This window comes from Neovison vison, chromosome 6 (assembly GCF_020171115.1).
Source record: "Neovison vison isolate M4711 chromosome 6, ASM_NN_V1, whole genome shotgun sequence".
Classification (NCBI taxonomy): Eukaryota; Metazoa; Chordata; class Mammalia; order Carnivora; family Mustelidae; genus Neogale; species Neogale vison.
Window position 1 is genome coordinate 92,117,557 of NC_058096.1, and position 25,659 is coordinate 92,143,215.

A 25,659-nucleotide genomic window follows, 5' to 3' on the forward strand; every position below is an offset into this window, starting at 1 on the left:
CAATATATTAAATTATGTATGCTTATATATACCTATATGATTATATACAGATATATGCTTACATGTAAGGGAAATGAATGACGCCAAACATACAGGAGAAAAGAGGGAGGAATTAGATTATTTTATTATTATAAGGTACTAAAACTACTTGTGAAGTAATATAGTGTTATTTGAAAGTGGACTTGGATTTATTATAAATGTATACTAAAAACTCTAGAGCAGCCATTTTTAAAAAGTTAAAAATAAAATATAACTGATATGTTAAGAAAAGAGAGGAAATAGAATAATTTTAAATGCTCAGTTAAAATCATGAAAGTCAGGAGCACCTCGGTGGCTCACTCATTAAGCTTCTGCCTTTGGTTTAGGTCGTGATCCCGGGGTCCTGGGATTGAGCTCTGTGTTGGGCTCCCTGTTCTGCAAGGAGCCTGCTTTATCCCCACCCATTCCCCCTGCTTGTGTTCCCTTTTGCTGTCTCTCTCTGTCAAATAAATAAATAAAAATTTTTAAAAATAAAAATAAATAAAACCATGAAACTCAGAAAAAAGAGTAGAAGATAAAAATAGGAACAAAGAGCAGGGGCGACCAAGAGAAAACAATAGCAAATATGAAAGCTATTAATCCAATTATACCAATAATCACTTTGAATGTCCATGGGCTTAATGAATCAATCAAGCCAGATTATCAGACTGGATCAAAAATCAAGACCTAACTATATAGTATAAAAAGAAACTCAATTTAAATATAAAAACACATACAGATTAAAAGTAAAATGACCAAAGAAAGATATATCATGCTAACATGAATCAAAAGGAAACAAGAATTGCTATTAATTCCAGACAAAGCAGACTTTAGAGTGAGAAAGTTAGTATGGATGAAGAGGGGCATAATGACAAAAGGTCAAACCTCCAAGAAAACAACAAGCCTTAATATGTATGACCCTAACAACTGCATTAAACTACATGAGACAAAACTTGTAGAAATGCAAGGATAAATACATTACTCCACCTTTATAGTTGAAGATTTCAATACTCCTCTTTCAGAAAGGGACAGAACCAGCAGGCAGAAAATCAGTAATGATATGTTGAACTGAAAAACCACCAATCAAGTGGATATGAATATAAAATAAACTACCTCATGTAAAAAAAGATAAATTTTTCTGAAGTTTGTATGGAACATTCACCAAAGTAAATGGTATTTGGGGACATAAAACACATCTTAACAAACTTCAAAGAATAAAAATCATACAATCTCTGGTCTCAGACCACAATAAAATTAAACTAGAAATCAATAACAGAAAGATAACTGGAAAAACCCCAAAATACTTGGAAATTTAATAGCACACTTCTAAATAATACATAGGTCAAAGAACTCTCAAGAGAAATTTTTAAAATATTTTAAACTAAATTAAAATGAAAATACAGCTCCTGTATGGCTCAGTTGCTTAAGCATCTGCCTTCAACTCAAGTCGTGATCTCAGGGTTCTGGTATCGAGCCCTGCATTGGGTTCCCTGCTCAATTCCCTGTGCTTCTCCTTGACCTTCTGCCCCTCCCTCTACTCATGCTCTCTTTCTCAAATAAATAAATAAAATCTTTAAAAGTAAATAAATAAATAAATGAAATGAAAATACAGGGGTGCCTAGCTGGCTCAGTTGGTTAAGCCACTGCCTTCGGCCCAGGTCATGATGCCAGAGTCCTAGGATGGAGTCCCATAGCTGGCTTCCCCTGCTCTGCAGGGAGCCTATTTCTCCCTCTCCCTCTGCCTCTCCCCCTACTTGTGCTCTCTCTCTCTGTCAAATAAATAAATAAAATCTTTTTTTTAATACAAATAAAAAATTTTAGAATGCAGATAGAGCAGAAATCAGAGGAATATATACACATACATTAGAAAAAAAAGAAAAGTTAATACAATTAAAAGTAAGCAGAAGAAAAGAAAAAATTAAAATTAGAGATCAGAAATCAACGAAACTAAAAACCAAAAATTAATGAAGTCAATTAAATCAAAAGCTGGCACTTTAAAAAGATAAGACTTTAGCCATGCTAAGTAAGGGGAAAAAAAAAGAGAGAGAGGATACAAATTACTCATATCAGCAGTGAAAGAAGAGACACATCACTGAAGAGTCCATGTACATTAAAAGGATAACAGAGGAATACTATAGAAACTCTATGTCTACAAATTTGACAACCTAGATGAAACTGGCCAACTTATTTAAAGACACAATCTTCCCAAACTCACACAAGAAGAAATAGACATAAACCAAGTTTAAACAGGCCTATATCAATGAAAAAAATTAAATCAATAGTTAATCATACCCCAAAACAGAAAGCAGGCTGAATGGATTCATTGGTAAATTCTATGAAACATTTAACAAAGAAATAATGCCAGTTTACTACAATCTTGCTGAAAGGATAGAAGCAGAGGGAATACTTCCTGACTCATTCTATGAGGCCAGCATTACCCTGATACCTAAACCAAACGAAAACATTACAGAAAAGAAAACTACAGTCCAATATGTTTCATGAACATAGATACAAAAATACTTAACAAAATAACAGCTTATCAAATCCAACAACACATAAAAAGAATCATACAGCATAACCAAGTGAAATCTATCCCAGGTATGAAAAGCTGTTTCACATCTGAAAATCAATTAATGCAATCCATCACATTAATAGACTACAAAAGAAAAATCATGTGATCATATTAATAGATGCAGAAAAAGCATTTGACAAAATCCAACATCTATTTATCGTAAAAATTACCAGTAAGCTAGTAATAGAGGGGAAACTTCCTCCACTCGATAGAGTATTTGCAAAAAACTTACGGCTAATATCATCCTTAATGGTGAGAAATATGAAGCTTTCTCTACTAAGATCAGGTAAAAGGCAAGGATGTTACCTGTCATCACCTCTTTTCAACACCATATAGAAACTTTACCTAATGCAATAAGACAAGTAAAGAAAATAAACAGTATAAAGATTAGAAAGGAAGAAATAAACTGTCTTTGTTAGCAGATGATGTGATCCTATCTGTAGAAAATATGAAAATCAATAAGAAAACTCCTGGAATTAATAAGTGATTACAGCAAGATTGCAGGGTATGAGGTTAATATACAAAAGTCAATCGGTATCCTATATAGCATCAAGGAAAAGTAGAATTTGAAAATAAAACTGTAATACCATTTACATTATCATCCATGGAAATTAAACACTTAGGTTAGGTATAATCTAACAAAAATGAATAAGGTCTATCTGACATAAATTACAAAACTCTGATAAATAAAATCAAAGAACTAAATAAATGGAGCTATTCCATGTTCTGTGAATAGGAAGACTCAATATTGTCAAGATCTCTGTTCTCCCCAACTTAATCAATATATTCCAGAAATGCAAATAAAAATCCCAGTAAGTTATTTTATGGATATTGACAAGCCAATTCTAAAGTTCATATTCAGAAACCAAAGACCCAGATAAGCTAACACAATATTATAAGAAAAGAATAAAATTGGAAGACTGACACGATCAGCTTCATGATTTACCATAAAGTGCAATGAAGACAGTGTAATATTGGCGTAAGTATTAACAACTAGATCAATGGAACAGAATAGACCCCAAAACAGATGCACATAAATAGAGTCAGCTGATCTTTAACAGAAAAGCAAAAGCATTTTAATTGAAAAAGAATAGTCTTTTCAACAAGTGGTGCTGGAACAACTGGACATCAATGTGTAAAAAGATGACTCTAGACACAGACCAAACACTGTTCACAAGAATTAACAAAATGGATCACAATATAGGAGGAAATTTAAATAACCGTGGGTTTAGCAGTGACTTTTTAGATAAAACACTGAAGGTACGGCCCATGAAAGAAATCACTGGTAAGCTGGACTTCATTAAATTTAAAAATATCTACTCTGCAAAAGACACTGTCAAGAGAATGAAAAGATAATCCACAGCTTGGGAGAACTTATTTTCAAAAGACATATATGATGAAGCACTGATATTCAAATATACAAAAAAAAAACCTCTGAAAATTCAACAGTTAAACAACTCAACTTAAAAAATGGGCCAAAGAACTTAACAGACACTTCACCAAAGAACATAAACAAATGGCAGATAAACATCTGAAAAGATGCTCCACATCATGAGACATTGGAGAAATAGTAAAACAACACAGTACCATGCACCTATTAGAATGACCTAGATCTGGAACACTGACATCATCAAATGCTGATGAGGATATAGAGCAGTAGGAACGTTCAGTCACTGCTGGTATGAAAGCAGACTGGTGCAGCTACCTTAGAAGGCAAATAGCCTTTTTTTTTTTTTTTTTAACAAAACTAAACATATTCTTACCATTCAATCCATAAATCATGTTTCTTAACATTTATCGAAAGGATTAGGAAATTTATGTCCACACGAAAGCCTATGCATGAATGTTTATAGCAACTTTATTCATAATGACCTATACTTGGAATGGAAGCAACCAAGATGTGCTTCAGTAGATGAATGAATAAATAAATCGTGGCACATCCATCCAGTGGAATACTATTCAACATTTTAAAAAACGAGTTCTTGAGCCATTCGAATACACAGAGGAGACACAAATGCATATTACTGAGTGATAGAAGCCAATCTGAAAAGGCTGTATGCTATAATGGTAAATGCATGTGATTATAAATTTGTCTAAACTCATAGAATGTATCACACTAAGATTGACCCTAAGGTAAACTGCGGTTCTATCTGGTGATAATGATGTGCCAATATAGGTTCATCAGTTGCAACAAATGTACCACTCTGGTGGGGGATGTGGATATGGGAGGATGGGGGAATATGGTGTATTTCTGTACTTTCTACTCAATTTTGTTATGAACCTAAAAGTGCTCTTAAAGAAACAAATTCTTAAAAAAAAAAAGCCGAGACTGTGATGACGAGACAGGCTGAGGTAAGGGTCCTCTCCTACTCTTCTGTTGGATTTCACGTGGCTTTCCTGGAGAATATTTGATAATATCCATCAAGGTTACAGACATAAATACTCTCTGACCCAAAAATTTCAGTTCTAGGGATTTATTCCACAGATGTTTTCTCACTCGTGCTGGAAGTTGTGTGTTCAAGGTTCAAAACTACTACGTTATTTGTAATCTAAAATGCTGAAATCACTCCAAGCTAATACACTTTGATACACCCATGTAACAGAATACTGTGCAGCTGTAAAAAAGAAAGAGGACACTCTAGGTAATGAGATAAGATGATCTCTAGGTTGGATTTTTAGGTGAAAAATCAATGTACAGAATGGTGTTTCTGTGCACAATATGCTATCATTTGTGTAAAAAACACTTAATATTGATTCTTAAATATTAAGAATTATACATATCCCTATTTAAATGTAAGTCTACGTACATACCTCTGTAGGATAGAGTAGCCCTGAAAGGGGGCTCCTGAAATTCATGAAAACTGCTTGCCTCCAGGGAAGGAAGCTGAGTAGGTAGAGATGGCTAAGAAGAAATTTTCACCTTATACCCTTTTGTCCCTTTTGAGTGTTGTAGCATTGAAATGAATTATCCCTTGCAAGCTAATCACATTTAAGTACACACATGCATATGTGTGTGTGTGTGTGCATGTGTGTGCGCACATATATGTTTTGGAGTAATGCTGAGACTAGGATAATTCCCATGTCTCCAACAAGTGACCAGAACTCACGGCCTAGTTACTGACACGTAACTAAGTATAACCTTAAGCTGACAACTGAAGAAAAGTCGTGTTATTAAAAGGAAGGTCACACAGAGCCCAGCAAATAAGGCAGGCAAAGAGAAAGTCTTCATCAGTGTTCATCCGGCTCTGTTCAAAAGAGAAACTCATTGATCTGGCCTTAAATACAAGCACTAAATGTCTTGTAAGGTGGAGATACATTTCCCTCAAGCTTATCCACTTCCCTTTACTCAGATTTACAATCACCAAGGGAGCACCCAGTTGAATTGGTTAGATTGTCAAATGTCTCAATTCCCAAAAGATGGCGTGCAGGAGAGGACAGGAGATGCATTGTCACTAGAAAATTATAGACCGGCCCCATTTTTAATGAATGATCTGACTTGATGTTTGCTGTGATAGTGTGAGAGTTGGTCCTCAAGAAACAGCCCCAGTCTGGCTAAAGTAAAGAAGGGTCGTCTTCAAATTTTCAAAGTCAACATCCCATGCCGGATTATGGGAACCTCCCCAATGACCTCAGGGGTCCTGCTGGAGGCAGCCAGGCAGCCGCTGACATGTCTCTTTATGTAATCATGCGTGTGATTAATTTTACTCCCAGAGACTGGGTAAAATGGTAAGATTCTGGGAGGCAATTTGTGTATCAAATTATCTAATATGCATATATTTGAACCTAGAAATGCATTCCTAAGCTCCTACCCTAGAGAGATAAAGTCATGAGTGTGAATATATTTATGCACAAAAAAATTCATAATAACAAAATTCTCATCAAGGCAAATGGATCAGTAGATTAGGATACGCATATACAATGGGATATTGTGCTGCTTTTTAAAAATGAAGTAGATCTACATTTTAGATACAAGGAAATATATTCATAGATATCATTCTAATATATCATAAAATAAGAGTTTACAGAATGATATTTATAAAAAATATTCTATGCAGAGAGATATTTAGAATATGTTGATGATATTTCCTCAATATTTAGTTCCTTATTTGAGCTTACTGCATGGTTTTAATTTCTTATAAGTACATAGTGTTTTACGAAAATAAGTTATTTAAATAATGAAAATGGTTAACGTCATTATCTACCAAAATGTGATGATGCCTATATATCTAGTCTGATTATAAATATGTCCTAGATGCAAGACAAACTGAACCGTTGCCTATTTACAGAAACACATAAACCCCCATCATTAAGATGAGAGCCATAGTGATAACTCAGAAATTTTATCTATTCCATTTTATAGGAAACCTACAAATACATTTTTTCAAGTTTCCTAACCTTCATAGGTTTTTAATAAAAGCTTCATTTAAGAATTCAGTGCAAAGACAGTTCATTACAACTGCCCCCAGGATATTGAGTTACTTTGATTCTTTCAAAATTAGGCATTCCAGGGACTCCTTCATCCTGTCCCAACTTGTTCTGCTGCTGGCTGTGAGGGCATGCTTTGCTGGGTGAAGAAAAGCACATGCTTTCTTTTAAAAGATTTTGTGGTGTTTAATATCACTTTCTTAGATGAGGGTGCAAGTATATACCAAAAGGCAGGAATATAAAGAAAAGTCACAGACTGCCGCAAGTTGCTTTTTATATAGGGATTATGTGGGGTCTCCGCCCAATATCAAACAGAATGAAACATCTATAAAGTATGGGCAACGTGTTCAAATGACAACAGAAAGGAAGGCTTTCATTAAACTCAAAAACAGAGCCTACCAAAAGGCACCAAACCAGATAACCACAGAGCAAGTGCCAGTGGATGTGGAAGGGTTCCTTTTGAACTTGGAATGAGAAGGGGTGATAATTCACCATATATTGAACATATTGAACCACTGAACATATATTCGATACCCATATATTTGATACTAGTGATAACTCAGAAATTTTATCTATTCCATTTTATAGGAAACCTACAAATACCGGAAATACAGAAGTGGGAAAATACAGGCAAATACAGAAGTGGGAAACAAGGATCTTTCCCTTACACCAAAAACAGGAGGAGAGAAAAATGGGAGTTCAGTGTCTGAAGGTGAAAGAACTAGAAACGTGAGCAATACTCTAAGAGGGGAAAGGGGAGAGGTAAGTGCGGGGTGTCCCCGGAGACTTCAGGAGCTGAGAAGACCACAGATGGGCTCTGGGACTGAATATTTATGAGCAGGAACTGCAAAGGCAAGGGCTGTGGAGAGAAGAGGCAGGATAAACAACTACCTCACCAGAAGGAGCATTCCCGCACAAAGCCCAACTCACGGTCCCCTCCCCCATCCTAACTCCTCCCAACCTCTGCTTTCACATGACCCATGGTGAAAATAAAGATGAAGGAATATCAAGAAGTTAGTAAGGAAAAAAGTGGCATAGAGCACCAGCGTTTAACCTGAGAAGTATGGGGGTCCGGAGGAGCCTTGCTAAGGCTGGCCATGTGGGAGGAAGGAGGGCTGCTCCTGAGAGACAGGCCACAGCAAGGCAATGCTGGAGGGAATCCCTGCTGTTACTGTTTTCATGTCTCTGCTCCCCACCTCACCACCAGCCCCTACCACCACACACACATATTGAAGGGTCAGTAAACTGAAGCTTAGACATGAGACGCTAGCTGCCCAACATCTGCACTCTGATCTAACTCAACAGTCCTCAAAATTTTTGCTCTTGGGGTTCCTTTACCCTCTTAAAAATTATTGAAGAATTACAAACAGCTTCCATTTATAGGGGAGATAGAGACACACAGAGAGAAAGAGAGAGACTGACTGTGTATCTACCATATTGGAAATTTAAACTGAGCAAATGTGAAAACACAGGAATACAAAAGCATATTTTCCTTTAGCCATCAGAGCAATGATGTCATCACTCATCATGTAGCCTCTAGAAAACTCCACTTACAATCATGAGACAGAAAAAGTGACAAAAACAAGCAACAAATAAAATGATGAAAACAGTCTTGATCTTACAAATTTTCTGAAAGAATCTGAGTCTCCCTACGGGTCTGAGATCACACTGTGGAAATTGCTGTTTTAACCTCAAATTCATGCTTTTGCTAAGGCCTCTTTTGACGGTGCTCATGCTGTAATAACTTCTGTCTGGAACTGCTTCCTTCCTCTAGAGAATCCTGCTACAAGACTTCAGGGCTCTCGTGTGTCACCCACCCCAGCCCCAGGCAGAACTGATGACCTGCCCTGCACAGCACTTTGTTCTTATCTCTACTTCATTTTACTGGATTCCATTTTTCCTTTGTGAGTTACTAATGTGCCTGCCTTCCCTTCTCTCATCCTTCAGCCCCGTAATGAGCCCCTGCCGGCAACCAGCACCAAGAAGAAGACCAGGGCCTGAGTCTCCCTGAACTACTGGAAAGAAGAAACTATAGTGGATGAATCTGCTTCCTCATTCCTGGCACCTGGACTTGTTCAAAAACTGTTTTATTTACTTTGTCTAATGACTCTGAAATGATAAATTATCACTGGTAGATGGCCCTGTAGGTGATACTGTTTTCTTTGTTCTTAACTGCAATACATTTTTATAGTGATAAATGCAATACAATGTTGAAGTATTTCTCTGTACCTTAGCCACTAATAGTTAGGAAACACTTATGCACAAAATGAACAGCTCTATGTACTTTATATACATATTAATGTTTTTAATTAGTTATGCTCTCGACAGCAGAAGTAAGTAGAGGTACGAATGATGAAGTTCTCGAACCTAGGTGAGGTTCAGTGGGGTGAGGTTCGGAGCCGACGGCTAAAGAAAGAATTCTTAAGACGTCTCTGGTGCAAAAAGGTGGTTCATTAGAGCACGGGGACAGGACCCGTGGGCAGGCAGAGATGCAGCTGCCCCGAGCCTGTGAGGAGTGTCTGGTTATATACACAGGAGTTGGGTAGGTGAGGACAAAGGGGTGTTCAGAAGAGCTATTGGGGTAAAGAAGACTGTCAGGATATTGAAGGCCTGGTTACTATCAAGCCAAGGCCACTTTCCCTCTAATGAGGCACTAACATAAAGACAGTTGGGAGTCTCCTGGTGGAATGCCACATTCCTGCTATCAAGTGTCCTTGTTAGTGAGATTTAGGTTTTAAAAGAAATTTAACTTTATTTACTTTTCCTTCTACCTCCGTCTCCTTCGGTTTTTTATGGAGGGGAGGGTGACGTTAGGGCCTGAGGAACTGAGTTATGTGTCTTTGGAAATTGGGCTATTGATAAGGTAACTTCTTTGTTGTAAATCTCAAGGACATTTGTAAACCAAGAGAGACTCCTGCCTTGCAGGACTGTGATCTCTGCAAGATAACCATTTGCTCTTCTTTTAGGGCAGTCAGGGATGCCTGTGGAATGCCACACATATTACCAAGGGGAATGGGTGGAGAGGGGGTGCAAGGTGCCAGCCCCTGCTCTGTTCTCAACCAGCCTCCTACTCCCTCATCACGAACACCCGACTCAGTTGCACAGTGAGTCTTCCTACAGCTTAATACCAAATGTGCATATTCCATCGTTCGCTGTAACGTGCATGTATTTGCCCTATCTTAGCTCTGTCTTCACGTCCCAAATGTTAGATTCCACATCTTTGTGTCCCATCTCCTGAATCCCTCATGGAATATTGCTCATTTAATGGCCAGACGACATCACATCTTAACATCTACGTACAAACCTAGCTTCTTAACTCCGCAACTCTCAATTAGCAAAAATGTTCTCCTGCTCCTGGAAATAAATAACATCTCTGGCTTGGCCACCAGGGAGCCGAAATTAACCGGCTGCCTCCGTAAAGTTCAGTAAAACATTTCCGGGGGAATGTTCCCTGCAGATGGAATTCAAAATGGATTATTTCGTAAAGGACTTTTATCTCCGAGAATAACCAGAAAACAGAGAGTCTGAAGCAGTGACATGACACACTACTCATTACTAACAAAGGGCTTTCCACCCTCTCACGCAAAAACCCAACTACTCATTTCGGCGCGAATGCAAAAGCTTCTGCAGAAGGGAAGGGAAGCATGGGTCAGAGTTATTGTTTAATTGGCCGCAAGCTGGTTACGGGGCTCTCTGCTGGGCTCCTGCTGTGCAGTTACCATGAATCCTGAAGTGATCGAGGCCAGCGGGATAAGCTCCCTCTGGTGCCTCTCCCTCCGTGACACCACACGCCCGCTCACCCTGTCCTCTGAGAAGGCCCGTGGTCTGGGCTGCAGGTTCGCTCCAGAGGAGCTGCGGCTTCTTCATTGACATTCAGGTAGTGCTCCCATAAGCAAAGGCTGCAAAGTGTCATTAAAGTGGTGGGGAGACAAACAACACTCGTGCAGCATACCAAGTGGCACCACATTTAACTGAATCATTTTATTATGAATACATTCTGGGCTGCCACTGTGAGCCACTGGTGTAAAATATGCTGGCAAAATGGATCTCTGCTAATTACATTTCATGCATATTTCAGAACTTTCCACCGGGATACGGGAGGCTGGCGTTCATAAAATAGAATTTTACAACCAGGTTCACTTGCATTTGGCATCAAGACCCAAACGAGCCAGTAACAAACAGAAGTTCAATTACATTGCATGTTTTGTTTGTTTTCGCTGGAATATTGTAATTCCTTATAACTCTATCTGTGCCGCCGTGGTCCCTGGCTGCAAATGAAATCACTCTTCAAATCCACCTGAACACACATCATTGCAGAAAAGTACATAGCTATTAAATCATTTCCTTCCCACAATTTTTTTTTTTTTTTCCCTGTATGTGTCCTCAGTTGCCGTAGGCTGAATTAAAGGAATGAGCCTCTGGACCTGGGGACTTGTCAGGAGAGTGACAGAAAAGCATCGTTACCTGCTTCAAGACCGAACTGTAAAGAACACAAGTGACTGCTTTCTTGTGGCTCTTCACCCTTGTGCTGGCCTCGCTTTTCATCGCCAACAATGCAAGCTGGTTATTAAATGAGATGAAAAGCCGTCCATGGGCTTCATCAAAGTGGAAGAGACATCTGAAGTCCTGACTTTTGGGGAAAGAACAAGCTATCCTCTGGATGGACAGCTGGTGCTGAATATCCCAGAGTCTTAAAACCTGGATAAAAAGTGATCAAGTCATAGGAACATGTCAAGAACAATTGTAAATTTTTAGCCAGAACTGTTTCTAGTTCCCACTCCACCCCAGGCAGACAGTTGTTTCCTCCATGGTGCTGATTGTTCATGCTTCTGTCCTGGCACATAGTCTTCTTATATCTCCTTATCCATCTAAATGTTTTCCCACTTGTAGCTCTCCCAGGAAAGGATTGTGTTTTGTCTCAGTCCCGTGAAGAGTGCTCTATGTACTTTTGGTAAGCAGAGTAATACCCCCCCCCACAGATGTCCAAGTCCCCATCCCTGCAGTGCATATGTTATTTGCATGGCAAAAGGGATTCTCCAGGTGTGATAAATTAAGGACTTTGAGATGAAGAGATTACCCTGGATGCTATGGGTGAGTCCAGTGTCATTATAAGGGAGAGGAGAGTGATGGGATGTGAGAAAGACTCTATCTAGCTTCACTGACTTTGAAGATAGAGGAAGGGGGCCATGCGCCAAAGCAGCTGGAAAAGGCAAGGAAAGGGATTCTTCCCCAGAGCTTCCGAAAGAGGAGCCCTGCCAGCGCCTTGATTTTAGCTCAGTGAGACCCATGCTGGAATTCTAACCGCAGAACACAAATACATTTGTGTTGTTTTAAGTCACTGAGTTTGTGGTTGTCACATTACCAATTGAAAAGTAATACGGTCTCTTTCTCTAATATATATGATATATATTATAATATATTATATATATATTAGTTATATAGTTGTATACATCCATGAATATATTATATCATTATATAGTATAAAATATATATTATATACATATTACATGTATACATATATATTGTATGTGTGTGTGAAATAAAAGATGGTATTAAGTGAAATCAAGTTCACATAAACCTCAGACATTAGATTCTTATTCAAGCACAGACAATCAAGACAAAAATGACATGCAGATGGTACGAGACAAACACTGAAGAAAACAGGAAGAGTGGCTTTGCAGGTGCATATGTTGCGGCTGTCAGCCATGGTACAAAATCAACACAGGCAGTGAGGGGGACTCGAAAGGAAGACAGTAAAAAAATCCCTCCAAGAGATGCTAACAGGCAAGTTCTAGGACTAGACTTCTTGAGTTCTAATCTTGGTTCTGTCCCTCACTAGAGGGAGACCTCTAGCAAGTTTCTTTGCTCTCCTAGGTTTTGATGTAGTACCTACCTCATCCAGCACTATGAAGATTGAACCAGACTCTATGTCAAGAATTTAGCATGATGGGGGCACCTGGGTGGCTCCTTCGGTTAAGCAGCTGCCTTCGGCTCAGGTCATGATCCCAGGGCCCTGGGATCGAGCCCCGCATTGGGCTCCCTAATCAACAGAGAGCCCGCTTTTTCCTCTACCTCTGTCTGCTGCTCTGCCTACTTGTGCTATCTATCTCTCTAATAAATAAATAAAATCTTTAAAAAAAAAAAAAGAATTTAGCACGATGACCAGCATGTAATAATAGTAATTGTTTTATTATTAAATGCATTTTATTATGTTTTCATTGTGTAAATATCAGAGCCAAAGAGGTTCTTTCAAATTAGTCAGTCTATCTTATCCAATGTAAGAATTATTCCTCAACAATCTATAAAAAATGGTCTCTGTTTAAGTGAGTGTTTATAACTCCAGAAGGCAGGCAACCCTGCAGTTCTTAATGTATTTTAAATCATATAATCTTTGGAAAAATAAAACGTTCAAAATGATGGTCTATCTCTGCCTCCTAAATGCATGTACCCATATATGTACACAATTTCCCATATAATTTCTTTGGGTACATAGACATGAATAGCCCTCATACATATGAACAGATCTTGGGAATCCACAGGATAGAAATCCCTACAGTATTTTTAAGTATGTTCAGCCAAAGATGTCCTTTTCCAACTCTTGATTCTACGTCTTTTCCTAAACTCTATATAGGTCTCTTCTACGTCTTGACTGGGGTAACTGATCCCAGTTCCTTTTAACCATCTTACTATCAGAACTCACTCCACCAAGGCAGGCTCCTGGTTCTCTCCCTGGAGAGGACCACCATTCAAATGCTGTTTACTGTAAACACCATGACTGCCTTTATCTGTGGTCCAAAATCCAATAGTCCTGGAGGGCTTTATTCTCAATCCACCCCTTTCAACCCCAGGTCCTACTCCTCAGGGACTGTCTTTTTTAATTTTTATTTTTTATTTTTTATTTATTTGGAGATAGCTTCCTTTAACCTTCCTGAGTTACAGATTTCTCTGTTAAAACCAAGTAATAGCAGTGTGTGTGTGTGTGTGTGTGTGTGTGTGTGTGTACATATCATATAGTGATCAAAGGATTCTTATATTTGAAAGTAAAGAGATTAATTACATTTTTTCCCTCCCCTTTCATTCCCCCAATCTAAACTTTTTCTTCTGGTCCTATGTTGTGATACTTTCAGATAATATACTCCTTACACACGAATTACTGCATTATCAATTTAAGGCAGCATCTCTCCACTCATCAAAATATAAGATGAACACTTAACATACGTCCTCAAGGACGTATGTTAAACATGGTGCTCAGAATGGAGCCAATATTTCAGGGATGTTCTAACCACTGTGAGAGGTTCCGTGACTTCTTTAAACCATTTATCTTTACATTAATTCATTCCATCATGAATGTTTCTTACCTTGAAGTTCTGACTGTGCAAAACTCTAAATATTACTCCCATGAACAAATAATCAAGCCAGATGTCTACCATCCTACCTTCAGAAATCTGATCTATTAAACCAAGACTAGGATTTTTCTTACTTTTTCAAAGTATGACAATATAATCTTGAATCCTAGTTCAATTATATTGACAATCCCTCCCTGATTTGCCCACATATCCCACGAGACATAGTAGGTGTCAATAGGTATTTTTTTAATTTGTTGAACATTGTGCCTTACCTAATAACTAAGTCTTTATCCGGCTCGTTGATGGAGATCATTAGCTCAGATGAAATCCAAGAATACAAAACCCCATAAAATTTTCCCTCACTTCTGCATGGCTATTCACCCAATTATAGATCTCATAATCCTCAAAGATATTTTATAAAACTTCTTCAACATCTTATATAAATAATTGTGCTTGATGGATAGCATAACTTCTCCACTGACCAACAATTATAACAAACTTAAAATGACCTAGTCAACCCCTGCCAGGTAAACAGCCTTACCAATCATTCTAATCCTAAGAATATATATTCATGAAGTAAATTGCTTTGTTTGTTTTTTGGTTTTTGGCAAGAATTTTTCATTAAGGAACTCATTCTGGTTCTTAAACATTACTAAATTGTTTTTATTAAAAACATTCTGGCACCTCTCCAGAATATGTTTTTCCTCAAAAATATAAATTCTAGGGGCGCCTGGGTGGCTCAGTTGGTTGGACGACTGCCTTCGGCTCAGGTCATGATTCTGGAGTCCCGGGATGGAGTCCCATATCGGGCTCCCAGCTCCATGAGGAGTCTGCTTCTCCCTCTGACCTTCTCCTCGCTCATGTTCTCTCTCACTGTCTCTCTCTCAAATAAATAAATAAAATCTTTAAATATATATATATATATATATAAATTCTACAAGAACTAAGACCTGCAAATATTTTTCCAAGTGTGTGTCCTAAATAAAAATAGAATTGATAAACTGTTATTTTGAATGTGAAAGCCACAAGATTAGACACATCTATATCATTTTCAAACACTCATATTCTTATAATAGTCATACTCTCATTGTTCAGAACCCTGTCTTCTTTAGTATGGACCCCCTTCTAAAAAGTAGAAACTAACTTCACATCAGAATAATAATCTGGGGAATGGTTGAATATAGATTAATAATAACTCAATGGTATTAATGGACTATAATTTCCACAGAATCATTTTCCACCATGTTGTTCAAATAATTTATATTGCCTTTAATATTTTATTGACATATAGTCACATAAATTAAATGAAAAATTAAAAATATATGAGTAACAACCTCTAGTCTATGATAGGTTAGTTCTTGTCATTAGCAATTAAAATTAGAAATGTTTTTTATCAAAATGTGCATGTTCATTATTTTTTCTTAAAATTGTTTTTTGTTCTGCTTTCCCTTCTTCCTTCAAAGAACCCTAACTCTCTTAATTACTGATCCCTGATCCCATTAAGTTCCCTTCCATCTTTAACTCTGATTTTTCTCTCTGCTGAGGATGAAAGCATCAACATTGATATATTAACATCAATGCACAAAACAGTGTGCTGGCTGTCATCTAGCAATCACCTCACGGTATGTGACCTCCCACAAGTTTTTCAGTTTTTTTCCACACTACCACATTCTGTATGAGTGGTTCTTAACCTTGACATTAGAAACACCCGCAGTGCCTTAAAAAATCACCTGTTTGGGCCCTTTTGCCAAGCCTATTAAATCAGAATCTTTAAGGATGGGGCTCAGGGATTAGTTTTTTTTGTTTTTTGTTTTTTGTTTTTAATTTCCCAAGCATTTCCTTTGCATTGTACCTTGACTTCTCTACACGGTTTTAAGGTCAATGCTAATATCCTTGAACAAGAAGTCTTTCTCTCAGCTAATCAGTAATATCATGTGGCTTGATTTAAAGCAGATAACTGTAATCCCCTTCTTTCCTAATCAGTCTTTATCCTTTTAATCATGAAAACTCTCTCACATTAATTTGGTTTTATTAATCAAGTCCTTTGACAAAATGTAACTTAAATATCTAGTTAGTATTTGAGAAGCATGGGTTCTTCTCTTTGATACTCAGGTTGACTTCTGGGATAGAATTAGGCCACAGTTCAGAAAGAAATACATTTAATAATAATTTTCATTCCAGATTTCTAGTGAGGTTTTCTTTATTCATAGTAGGAAGAATACATAAACTAACAAACACCTAAGCTTAAAAATCACAACTGAAAATTGACACTTTTTAATTTATATTTTCCACAAATTTTGATCTAAACTGTACACTCTGTTTTTATCATATCTCAGAACTTATGGTGTCTGTCCAAGCTCAGCCTTCCTAAGTCCAGTTCTTGAAATGGCGGGCTTTCTATTTCCTCACCATTTTTATATTAAGAAAAATAAGTACATAAACTTATGATTTAGTATCAACAAAATTTAGCTCTTCACATAATTAAAACAGCATATTATTTTTTGGCAAAACCTTTACCTTATTTCAACTGTTAGCTATTTAATAACACAATTATTCATATACGTTAGAACTAAAAATCAGTGGACTGAGACCTGACACCTGGATTTTAATATTACTCAGATCTGTCAGCTTAGGTGTGTGATTTTTACCTGTCCATTGTCTCGCCTTTCTCCTAAAGGGGCCCCTGCCAGTTCTGAAATTCTGTCAATTCCGTCTAGAATGTACTAAAGTTGCTCAACCCATTATCTATAGATTCCAAAACAACAATTCAAACAAATTTAGAAAGCGGCACTGTGAAGATCGGACTAGAGAAATGTAGGATCCCACCATGTTTTCAGTCTAATTTTGCTGAAGAATTATTTTCTGCTCCCATGGGGTGCCTGGGTGGCTCAATTGGTTAAGTGCCTGTTGGGTTCGGGTCATGATCCCAGGGTCCTGGGATGAAGCCCCACATCAGCCTTCTTGCTCAATAGGGAGCCTGCTTCTCCCTTCCACTTGTATTCTCACTTTCTCTCTCAAATAAATAAATAAAATCTTTAAAAAGAATTTTTTCCTGCTCTTTACAAGAGACAGAATCATTTCACCTAGACATAATAAAACTAAACAATAGAAAAGGACATAAATATAACTGTTACTTTGTACTGTAACTACTGTATTTGTAAATAGGTAACTTCATGGATGGGTAGGTACATGGGCGGATGCATGGATAGATAGGGAATTTGTTTTCAGTGACCTTTGTAAAACCAAATGAGCATTATTTACATATTGGCAACACATCCAAGTTTAATTTAGAGTAGGAGGGAAAAAAAGATTCATAGTGTCCTAATAATGATATAAAAGCAAGGGAAAGGTAGAAAACAGACTCAGGTGACTTTATCAAAATGAGACCTGTTTGGTTTCATCAAACACTTACTACTAACTCCTGTCATCCTAGAGGGGAGAGATATAAAATGAAATAAGAAAAAGAGAGGGAGTATATGTCAGTAGGGGATCTTGAGGACAGCAGTGCAGCTCAGCTCTCTGGGGAAATCCACAAAATCCACTTGCAGATGACAGGATCACAGGAACTGATGGAACTGGGTCTCCTGAATACTCCTTTATGTACTAACAAGCCTATTTCTTCAGAATTGAAGCCTTTGGATAATCCACAAAAGCATCATCGGTGAACACTTGAAGGCAATTTTGTTTGACATGATATATGCAAGCAAAAGTATTCTACTATATAATTTAGATAATGTTTTTTATCCTGAAGTCATAGAACAGAGCTTCCTTTAAGAAATATTTTCACTGGGACACCTGGGTGGCTCAGTTAGTTAAGCGACGGCCTTCCGCTCAGATCCCTTGACCGGGATCAAGTCCCACATCAGGCTCCATGCTCAGCAGGGAGCCTGCTTCTCTCTCTGCCTCTACCTGCCACTCTCTCTGTCTGTGCTCGCTCTCTCTCTCTCTCTGACAAATAAATAAAAATAAATTTTAAAAAAAGAAAAAAAAAAAGAAATATTTTCACCATTTTTTTTTCCCCCAGAACTGAAGTCAAACCTAAAATATTGGCTGGAAACTAAACTCTTCTCTTATGCTAACCATCTTTAAATTGTTACCATAACCATGATCTTCTCTCACTGTTGTTGTTTTGTTGCTGTTCTTGTTTTTTACATTCTTTTCGACAAGAATGAGAGTAGATAATATAGCTCTAAGACTCAGATTTCTTTTAAGTGTCTGTGTATTCTATCACTGTACTTGAAAACTTCAAAATGTTTTCTAGCACTACGAATTTTTCTGTAAAAATCTCACTAATGCCCCAGTTCAAGTAAAACAAATTTAAGTTTAATGAACTCAAGTTTAATAGACTTAACTAATACCAACATATTATTTCAGGTGCTCTCCTTTTCCAAAACAAAATTTATTTGGGAAATCAAAACAATTTCACTTACCCGGATTTTTTTTGCCATTATCATTAGTCATCCAACACTAAAATACTTAACAGAATTTTTCCTTGTCTTCAAAGGAAAAGTTGTCTAATGTTGCTTTTCAAAGATCATCATTCCTATCTTATCTTACAAAGTAAACTTAAACACTTTAAATTTTAAATCCTTCTTTTCTTTTCTTTCTCTCTCTCTTTTCTTTCTTTCTTTCTTCCCACTTAAGATTTATACTAACAACAGCTTTGAAGGAAATTAGTGAAAACCAGCTAGAACAAGAGAATTCAGGTTTAAATATCATTGCAGACTAGGTTTTCATCGGGGGTCTTTCTGCTTCAAAGAAACACAACTCTGAATAAGCATAATTTTTACTGCCTTGCTGGGTCTTCAGGGAGTGTGGACCATCTCCACAGGTCCAAAAGAAAAAAAGTGAGAAAAGAAACAAACTTAAAATGGAAACAGGGAACAGTGGGCCTAAATGAGGAGACTGCAACCAGGAGCCTAAGTCTTGGATCATCAGCAAGGTGGAGACACCGAGGCTAGACATTAGACGAAACTGGACAACAGACAAGGAGAATAGTCACCTCAGGATGGTAACTATCCTTGTTTCCACCTTCAGGAACAAACAGAAATCTCTGGAGGAAAGCATCTTCAGTTTAGGTCCTCAGAATGCCTATAGTTTAGCAACAGCAAAAAATGAGGTGACAATAAAAAGTTGCCAAACATAAAAATGAAACAAGTCACCCTGAGGGAGAACCACCAGAGTAGCAAATACCAGATTTAGATCTCTAAGGACTCCAGATACTGAAATTCTTGGATAAGGACATATAATAATGAAATCAAAATTAAAGAGCTAAAAATCAAAAATCTGAAAATGAGCAAGCACCAAAAAACTATTCAAAATTACCAGGCAGTTAAAAAAATGTCTTGGAAAAAAAAATCTAGATTAAAATTAAAAACTCAATGAATGGGTTATATAGAAAGTGGGCACACCCTGATTAGAAACATTCACATTAAAATCAAGAATATGCAAGAATATGTTTTTTTTTTTTTTTTTTTTTTTAAAGATTTTATTTTATTTATTTGAGAGAGAGAGACAGTGAGAGAGAGAATGAGCGGGGAGAAGGTCAGAGAGCGAAGCAGACTCCCCATGGAGCTGGGAGCCTGATGTGGGACTCGATCCCGGGACTCCAGGATCACGCCCTGAGCCGGAGGCAGTCGTTTAACCAACTGCGCCACCCAGGCGTCCCTAGAATATGCAAGAATATGTTAATGAAGGCACCTGGGTGGCTCAGTGGGTTAAAGCCTCTGCCTTCAGCTCAGGTCATGATCCCAGGGTCCTAGGATCAAGCCCCAGGTCAAGCTGTCTGCTGGGCAGGGGGCCTAATTCCCTTCCTCTGCCTCTCTGCCTACCTGTGGTCTCGGTCTGTCAAAAAAATAAATTAAAAAAAAAAAAAAAACTAAAACTAAAAAAAAAGAATATGTTAATGTGTCTCCTTTAAAAAGTAGGAAAAACCTGAACAAGGAATGGGAAAGACATTTGTACATGATTTTTTTCTGAAAGACAGTTAAAAGAATGAATAAATGGAGAAAAACAGGGTCTGGTTTCTCAGTATTTTAAAGATGTCAAATATCATATTCAGTGAAATTTCAACCCAAATACTTTCATAAAACATGAATATTGATCCTAAAATATACTTGGTTTATAAAGGATAAAATCCAGAAGATAGTTAAAATTGAAAAAGGAAAACAAGAAGTAGAAAATGCCCCACCATCAAAATATAGGGGCCTGGGTGGCTCAGTCCGTTAAGCCTCTGCCTTCAGCTCAGGTCATGATCCTAGGGTCCTGGGATTGAGTCCCGCATCCGGCTTCCTGCTCAACAGAGTCTGCTTCTCCCTCTCCCTCTGCCTCTCCCCCTGCTTGTGTTCACACACTCTCTCTCTCAAATAAATAAATAAAATCTTTAAAAAAAAATACACACACACACACACACATATGTGTACAATAAAGTTATGCTAGTTAAATGATATGTTATGTAGGAAAAGACAAATAGACTAATGGAAAGAATAAAACACCCAGAAACAAATTCATATATATATGGCAACTCAAATGATAACAAACGGCATTTCAAACCAGTGAGAGACAAGTTATTCAAAAAATAGTCTTGGCTATCCATTTGTAGAAAAAAAAAAAACTTCCACACAAAATAAACCGCAAAGGTAAATGCAAACTATATATTATTCAACTACAGAAAAACTATTAGCAGAAATAAAGAAATAAAGAATATTTTTATAAAAATGAAGTGTAGAAGACATTCTTTTTTTTTTTAAAGATTTTATTTATTTATTTGACAGACAAAAATCACAAGTAGGTGGAGAGGCAGGTGGGGGTGGGGGGAGCAGACTCCCCACCAAGCAGAGAGCCTGATGCGGGGCTCAATCCCAGGACCCTGGAATCATGACCTGAGTCAAAGGCAGAGGCTTAACCCACTGAGCCACCCAGGCGCCACTGTAGAAGACATTCTTAAGCAAAATAAAAAATCCAGAGCCACAAAGAAAATCTTTCTTAGATTCAACTTCATAAAAAGTTTAAATTTGTTTAAAACAAACAAACAAAACGACTTTTGAATGAGGGGATGCCTGGGTGTCTCAGTGGATGAAGCGTCTGCCTTTGGCTTAGGTCATGATCTCAGGATCCTGGGATTGAGCCCCACATCAGGCTACTTGCTCAGCAGAGAGCCTTTTTCTCCCTCTGCCTGCTTCTCCCTCTCCCTGATGCTCCTTCTGCTTGTGTTCTCTCTCTCTCTCTCTGACAAATAAATACATAAAATCTTTAAAAAAAAAAAAAACAATTTGTGAATGATAAAAAGAACACAAAGTTAAAAGACATATGCTTGAAATAAGTAAAATATTTGCATCATCTATAATAAAGGATAATCAAAATATTTTTCAAACTACTACAAATCAATAAGAAAAAAACAGAGTTCATAAGAGAGGGCATGATTAGCTCATGATTAGCTAATGCACCAATAAACAATAAATAAATGAATATAAATGGATTTGAAGAAAGAAACTCATCTTAATTTTTTATCCATCAGATTCACGTGTACACAAAATAGGGAAACACATTAATAGTATCCATTATTGACAAGACTGTGGGAGAAACAGGCACCTTTACACACCTTTGGTGAGTATACCAATGGGTACAATGTTTCTAGATCTAAATCAGCAGTATCTTAAAAGCTTCTTTAAGAAGAACATTCCCCGGCAATTGCCCTCCTGGGTATCTACTCCAAAGATATAAATGTAGTGATCGGTAGTGGCACCTGCATTCCAGTATTTATAGAAGCAATGTCCACAGTAGCCAAACTCCGGGAAGAGCAGAGATGTCCATCAGCAGATGAATGAAGAAAGATGTGGTGTATATATACAATGGAATATTACTTAGCCAGAAAGTTTGAAACCTTCCCATTCAAATCAACGTGGATGGACCATAGGCCTATGTAAAGTCACACAGAAACATCTCTAGGAGCTATTATTAAGGGAAAATCAAGTTGCAGAAAAATATGTCTTATTTGATACCATTTACCCAAAAACTAATAATAAATACTACCTTGTATTTGTACACATACATAGAATGGTATATATAATAATAGATTGTATTGTGTTATAATTTATTATATATAAAAATATAATAATATAATATATGTATATAATATTATTTGTATATAATATATAATACAGTTGACCCTTGAACAACATGGGCTTGAACTGCGCTGGTCCACTCATATGTGAATTTTTTTTATAAATACAGTACTCTATATGTGTTTTCCCTTCCTTATGATTTTCTTATGATTTTCTTGTCTTTTGTCCATCTTACTTTTTTTTAGACTCACACATAAAATATACAAAATATAAAATAGTTGTTAATCAACTATTTATTTTATTAGTAAGGCTTCTAATCAACAGCAAGCTATTGGTAGTTAAGTTCTTAAGGAGTGAAAAGTTGTACATGACTTTTCAACTGTGTGCCCCAAACCTCATGTTGTTCAAGGGTCAATGGTATATTAAAATATAAATTATGAGAAGATATGCACAAGTGTTAATATCGACTATTTCTTGGGAGAGGAACTGATTTGAAGGGGAAGTGAACAAAAAGAATATTCACTTTTATGCACTACATGTGTCCCCATTAGCAATTTTTATGTAACGGCATTAATCATTTACTTATATATTTTAAACAAAATGAAAACGGCTTTGTTTCCAGATGACCAGAGGGAAGCTGAGGAGGAAGAGTATGTAGAAAAAAGGGAAGACAAACAGGTAAGTCATCACACAAAAGGCTCACTTTGTATTTTCCTTACCAACTTTGAGGCCACAATGTAGAAATTGGGCTCTGGGAAAAATCAGAACCTCCAAAGAAGGACTGTTACAAAGCAATCTGATTCTGGCGGCCAAATCAGGGTGAACAGCCCAGAAAAGAAGAGTTAGGAGCAACAGAAGAGCTTAATCAAGCCCACTGGTTACAATGTCAGCCCCCACAGAGATCTCCCCTAGGCTTTGAAAAACCTTCCAGTCCAGGGGCCCCTGGGTGGCTCAGCTCATGATCTCAGGGGCCTGGGATGGAGCCCTGCATCAGGCTCTCTGCTCATCAGGGAGCCTGCTTCCCCCTCTGTCTCTCTGCCTGCCTCTCTGCCTACTTGAGATCTCTGTCTGTCAAATAAATAAAACCTTTAAAAAAGAAAGAAAGAAAGAGAAAAAGAAAAAAAGAAAACCCTTCCACTCCCCATGGTAATTTGTCCTCCAAATCCCCAAGTTACTGTCTCCCAGCAGGGTCTTGTCATCAGTGAAAGTCTAAAAGTGCAAAACAAAGTACAATTGGACTACCATTTAGTATGATGCCAACTTCTATAGGGAAAAATTTATTTAATCATCACTGCAAAATAGTAACAGACCAGTCTTCCAAAAAACAACTTGAGTCTCAGATCATTTTTGGAAAAAATTATTTAGCTCTAGATTGCTTTGGTCTGAAATTCTCTAATACAGCAATTTATTGACCAAAGTATGATTCATTCAAAGGCTCTTTGAAAAAAAGATGTGCTCTTTCATTTTCTCTGTTCCTTAACTTAACCCTAATTCCATAAAACATCCAAAAGAATTGTACAGCAATAAAGCAAAGGCTTAACCTGATTGCAGAAAGCCCTGTTGTTTGTAGTAAAGACATAAAGATGATGATTACTATGCCTTTATCAAAGTGAAATGGATTTAGACTAATGTAAAAGACAGCATGACAAGCTTTATTATAATGCAATCGTTTACATGTCAAAGGAAAAACAGAATGATAAAACAGCTTCGGAAGAGCCTAGGTAGTCTTAACATTGAGGATACCTATACACAATCCATTCTGACCCTAATGACTTTTTTTTTTTCACTTGCTTTTAAAGTGATTAAAACAACAACAAACTTTTGTGCACTAAAACTGCAGCGGTTAACTGACGTCAGCCTGCTGTGACCAACTCAAAAGATCTCAAGGAGAAATACAAAACAAGAAGAATCAGAAAACCAGGTAAGCAGAAGCATACAGGCAGTATTTTTGAAAAATCATATATGATAGAAACATAAGATATTAAGATGACCTAAGGGGTCTTTCACAAGTGAATGTGGGGATCAGCAAACCTTAATTTTTACACCAAACAAATTATATCCTCTGACGCAATTATACCTTGGAAAACTAGTGTTGAGTAGTTCTCAACATATAATCCCCTGTAACCTGACAAACTTTGGAGCAGTTCTTTAGAACAAGCTGATACAATGTCTCCCAAGCTATAGTCTTCAGTAAAATGAGTAAAACATTTACTAACCTACTTTAAGAATTTTTTTCAGTGAACACTTTCATGGAATTCTATAATGATAAAATACCTGGGGTTTTTTTCCATATTTATATCTTAGAAAGACTCAATCACTTAAGATTTATTGAGAATGTGTTTGGCACAATCCAAAAAAGATACAGTCCTTAACCTCATGAATTCCAACAATTAGTTGAATTACACTATTTGATATGTTATATTCAACATGTGTTTAGTATGCATTAATATGAGCTATGTGCCAGGAAACACACACACAAAAATGAATTCAACCAATAATTTTTGCTTTTAAGGACTCAAAATCTAGTGAGGGATACATATATATAACCTTTGAGTATACAAAACCCATTATGTTAAACTTGGTACTGGCAGTTATAACAAAGTGCTCAAAGATCTTAAAAAATAAAACAATTAAATGTGACTAAGACATTAAAAAAAGTTTTCAGTCTGAATGTTTTGGTACTTTAGATTCATAGTAATATGTCTTCTCTTCAAACTGTCAACAAATAACGATTGAGCAAACAGGACAAGGTGCCAGGCACTGCGATGGATACCGAATATTTAAACTGAAAAGATATCACCCCTGGTTAAGGAAGCAAACCAACAACTTTGATACAACAGGATACATGCTCTAATGAGAGACATACAAGGGCAGTTGGAGTGCAGAGGAGGAAACAGCTAGGTCTGTGTGAAAGACACCAAAAAGTCTGAAACTTTGAGGATAAACAGGCATTTGCCGATTGATCATCAAGGAGAGGGAACCAAAGACAGAAGAACTTGCTGCAGAGCCGGGAGGCAGCATGGTGGGGAGAGCCAAAGGTACAATATGGTTGGAGCATTAAATGAATAAAAGAGAAAAGCAGGAAATAAAGTAGGGCTAACAGACTGAGGGAGGGCTTTGTACAAAAGTTTAAGAATTCTGGAGTTGATTTAGACCGAGAATTGGATAGAGTGCTAAAATGGTTAGTTTTGGTTTTTGGGGTTTTGTTTTTTTACAAACCACTTCACTAGCAGGA

General features: G+C 37.1%; 1 protein-coding gene across 1 annotated transcript in view; it reads right to left on the reverse strand.

Moving 5' to 3' along the window:
- Nucleotides 1–25,659, reverse strand: part of WDR49 (WD repeat domain 49) — a 131,797-nt gene that overhangs the window by 66,329 nt on the left and 39,809 nt on the right. The window contains exon 8 of the mRNA XM_044251727.1: nucleotides 11,480–11,713. Coding sequence (XP_044107662.1) covers nucleotides 11,480–11,713 — 234 coding nt within the window. The remainder of the gene's footprint in view (nucleotides 1–11,479; nucleotides 11,714–25,659) is intronic.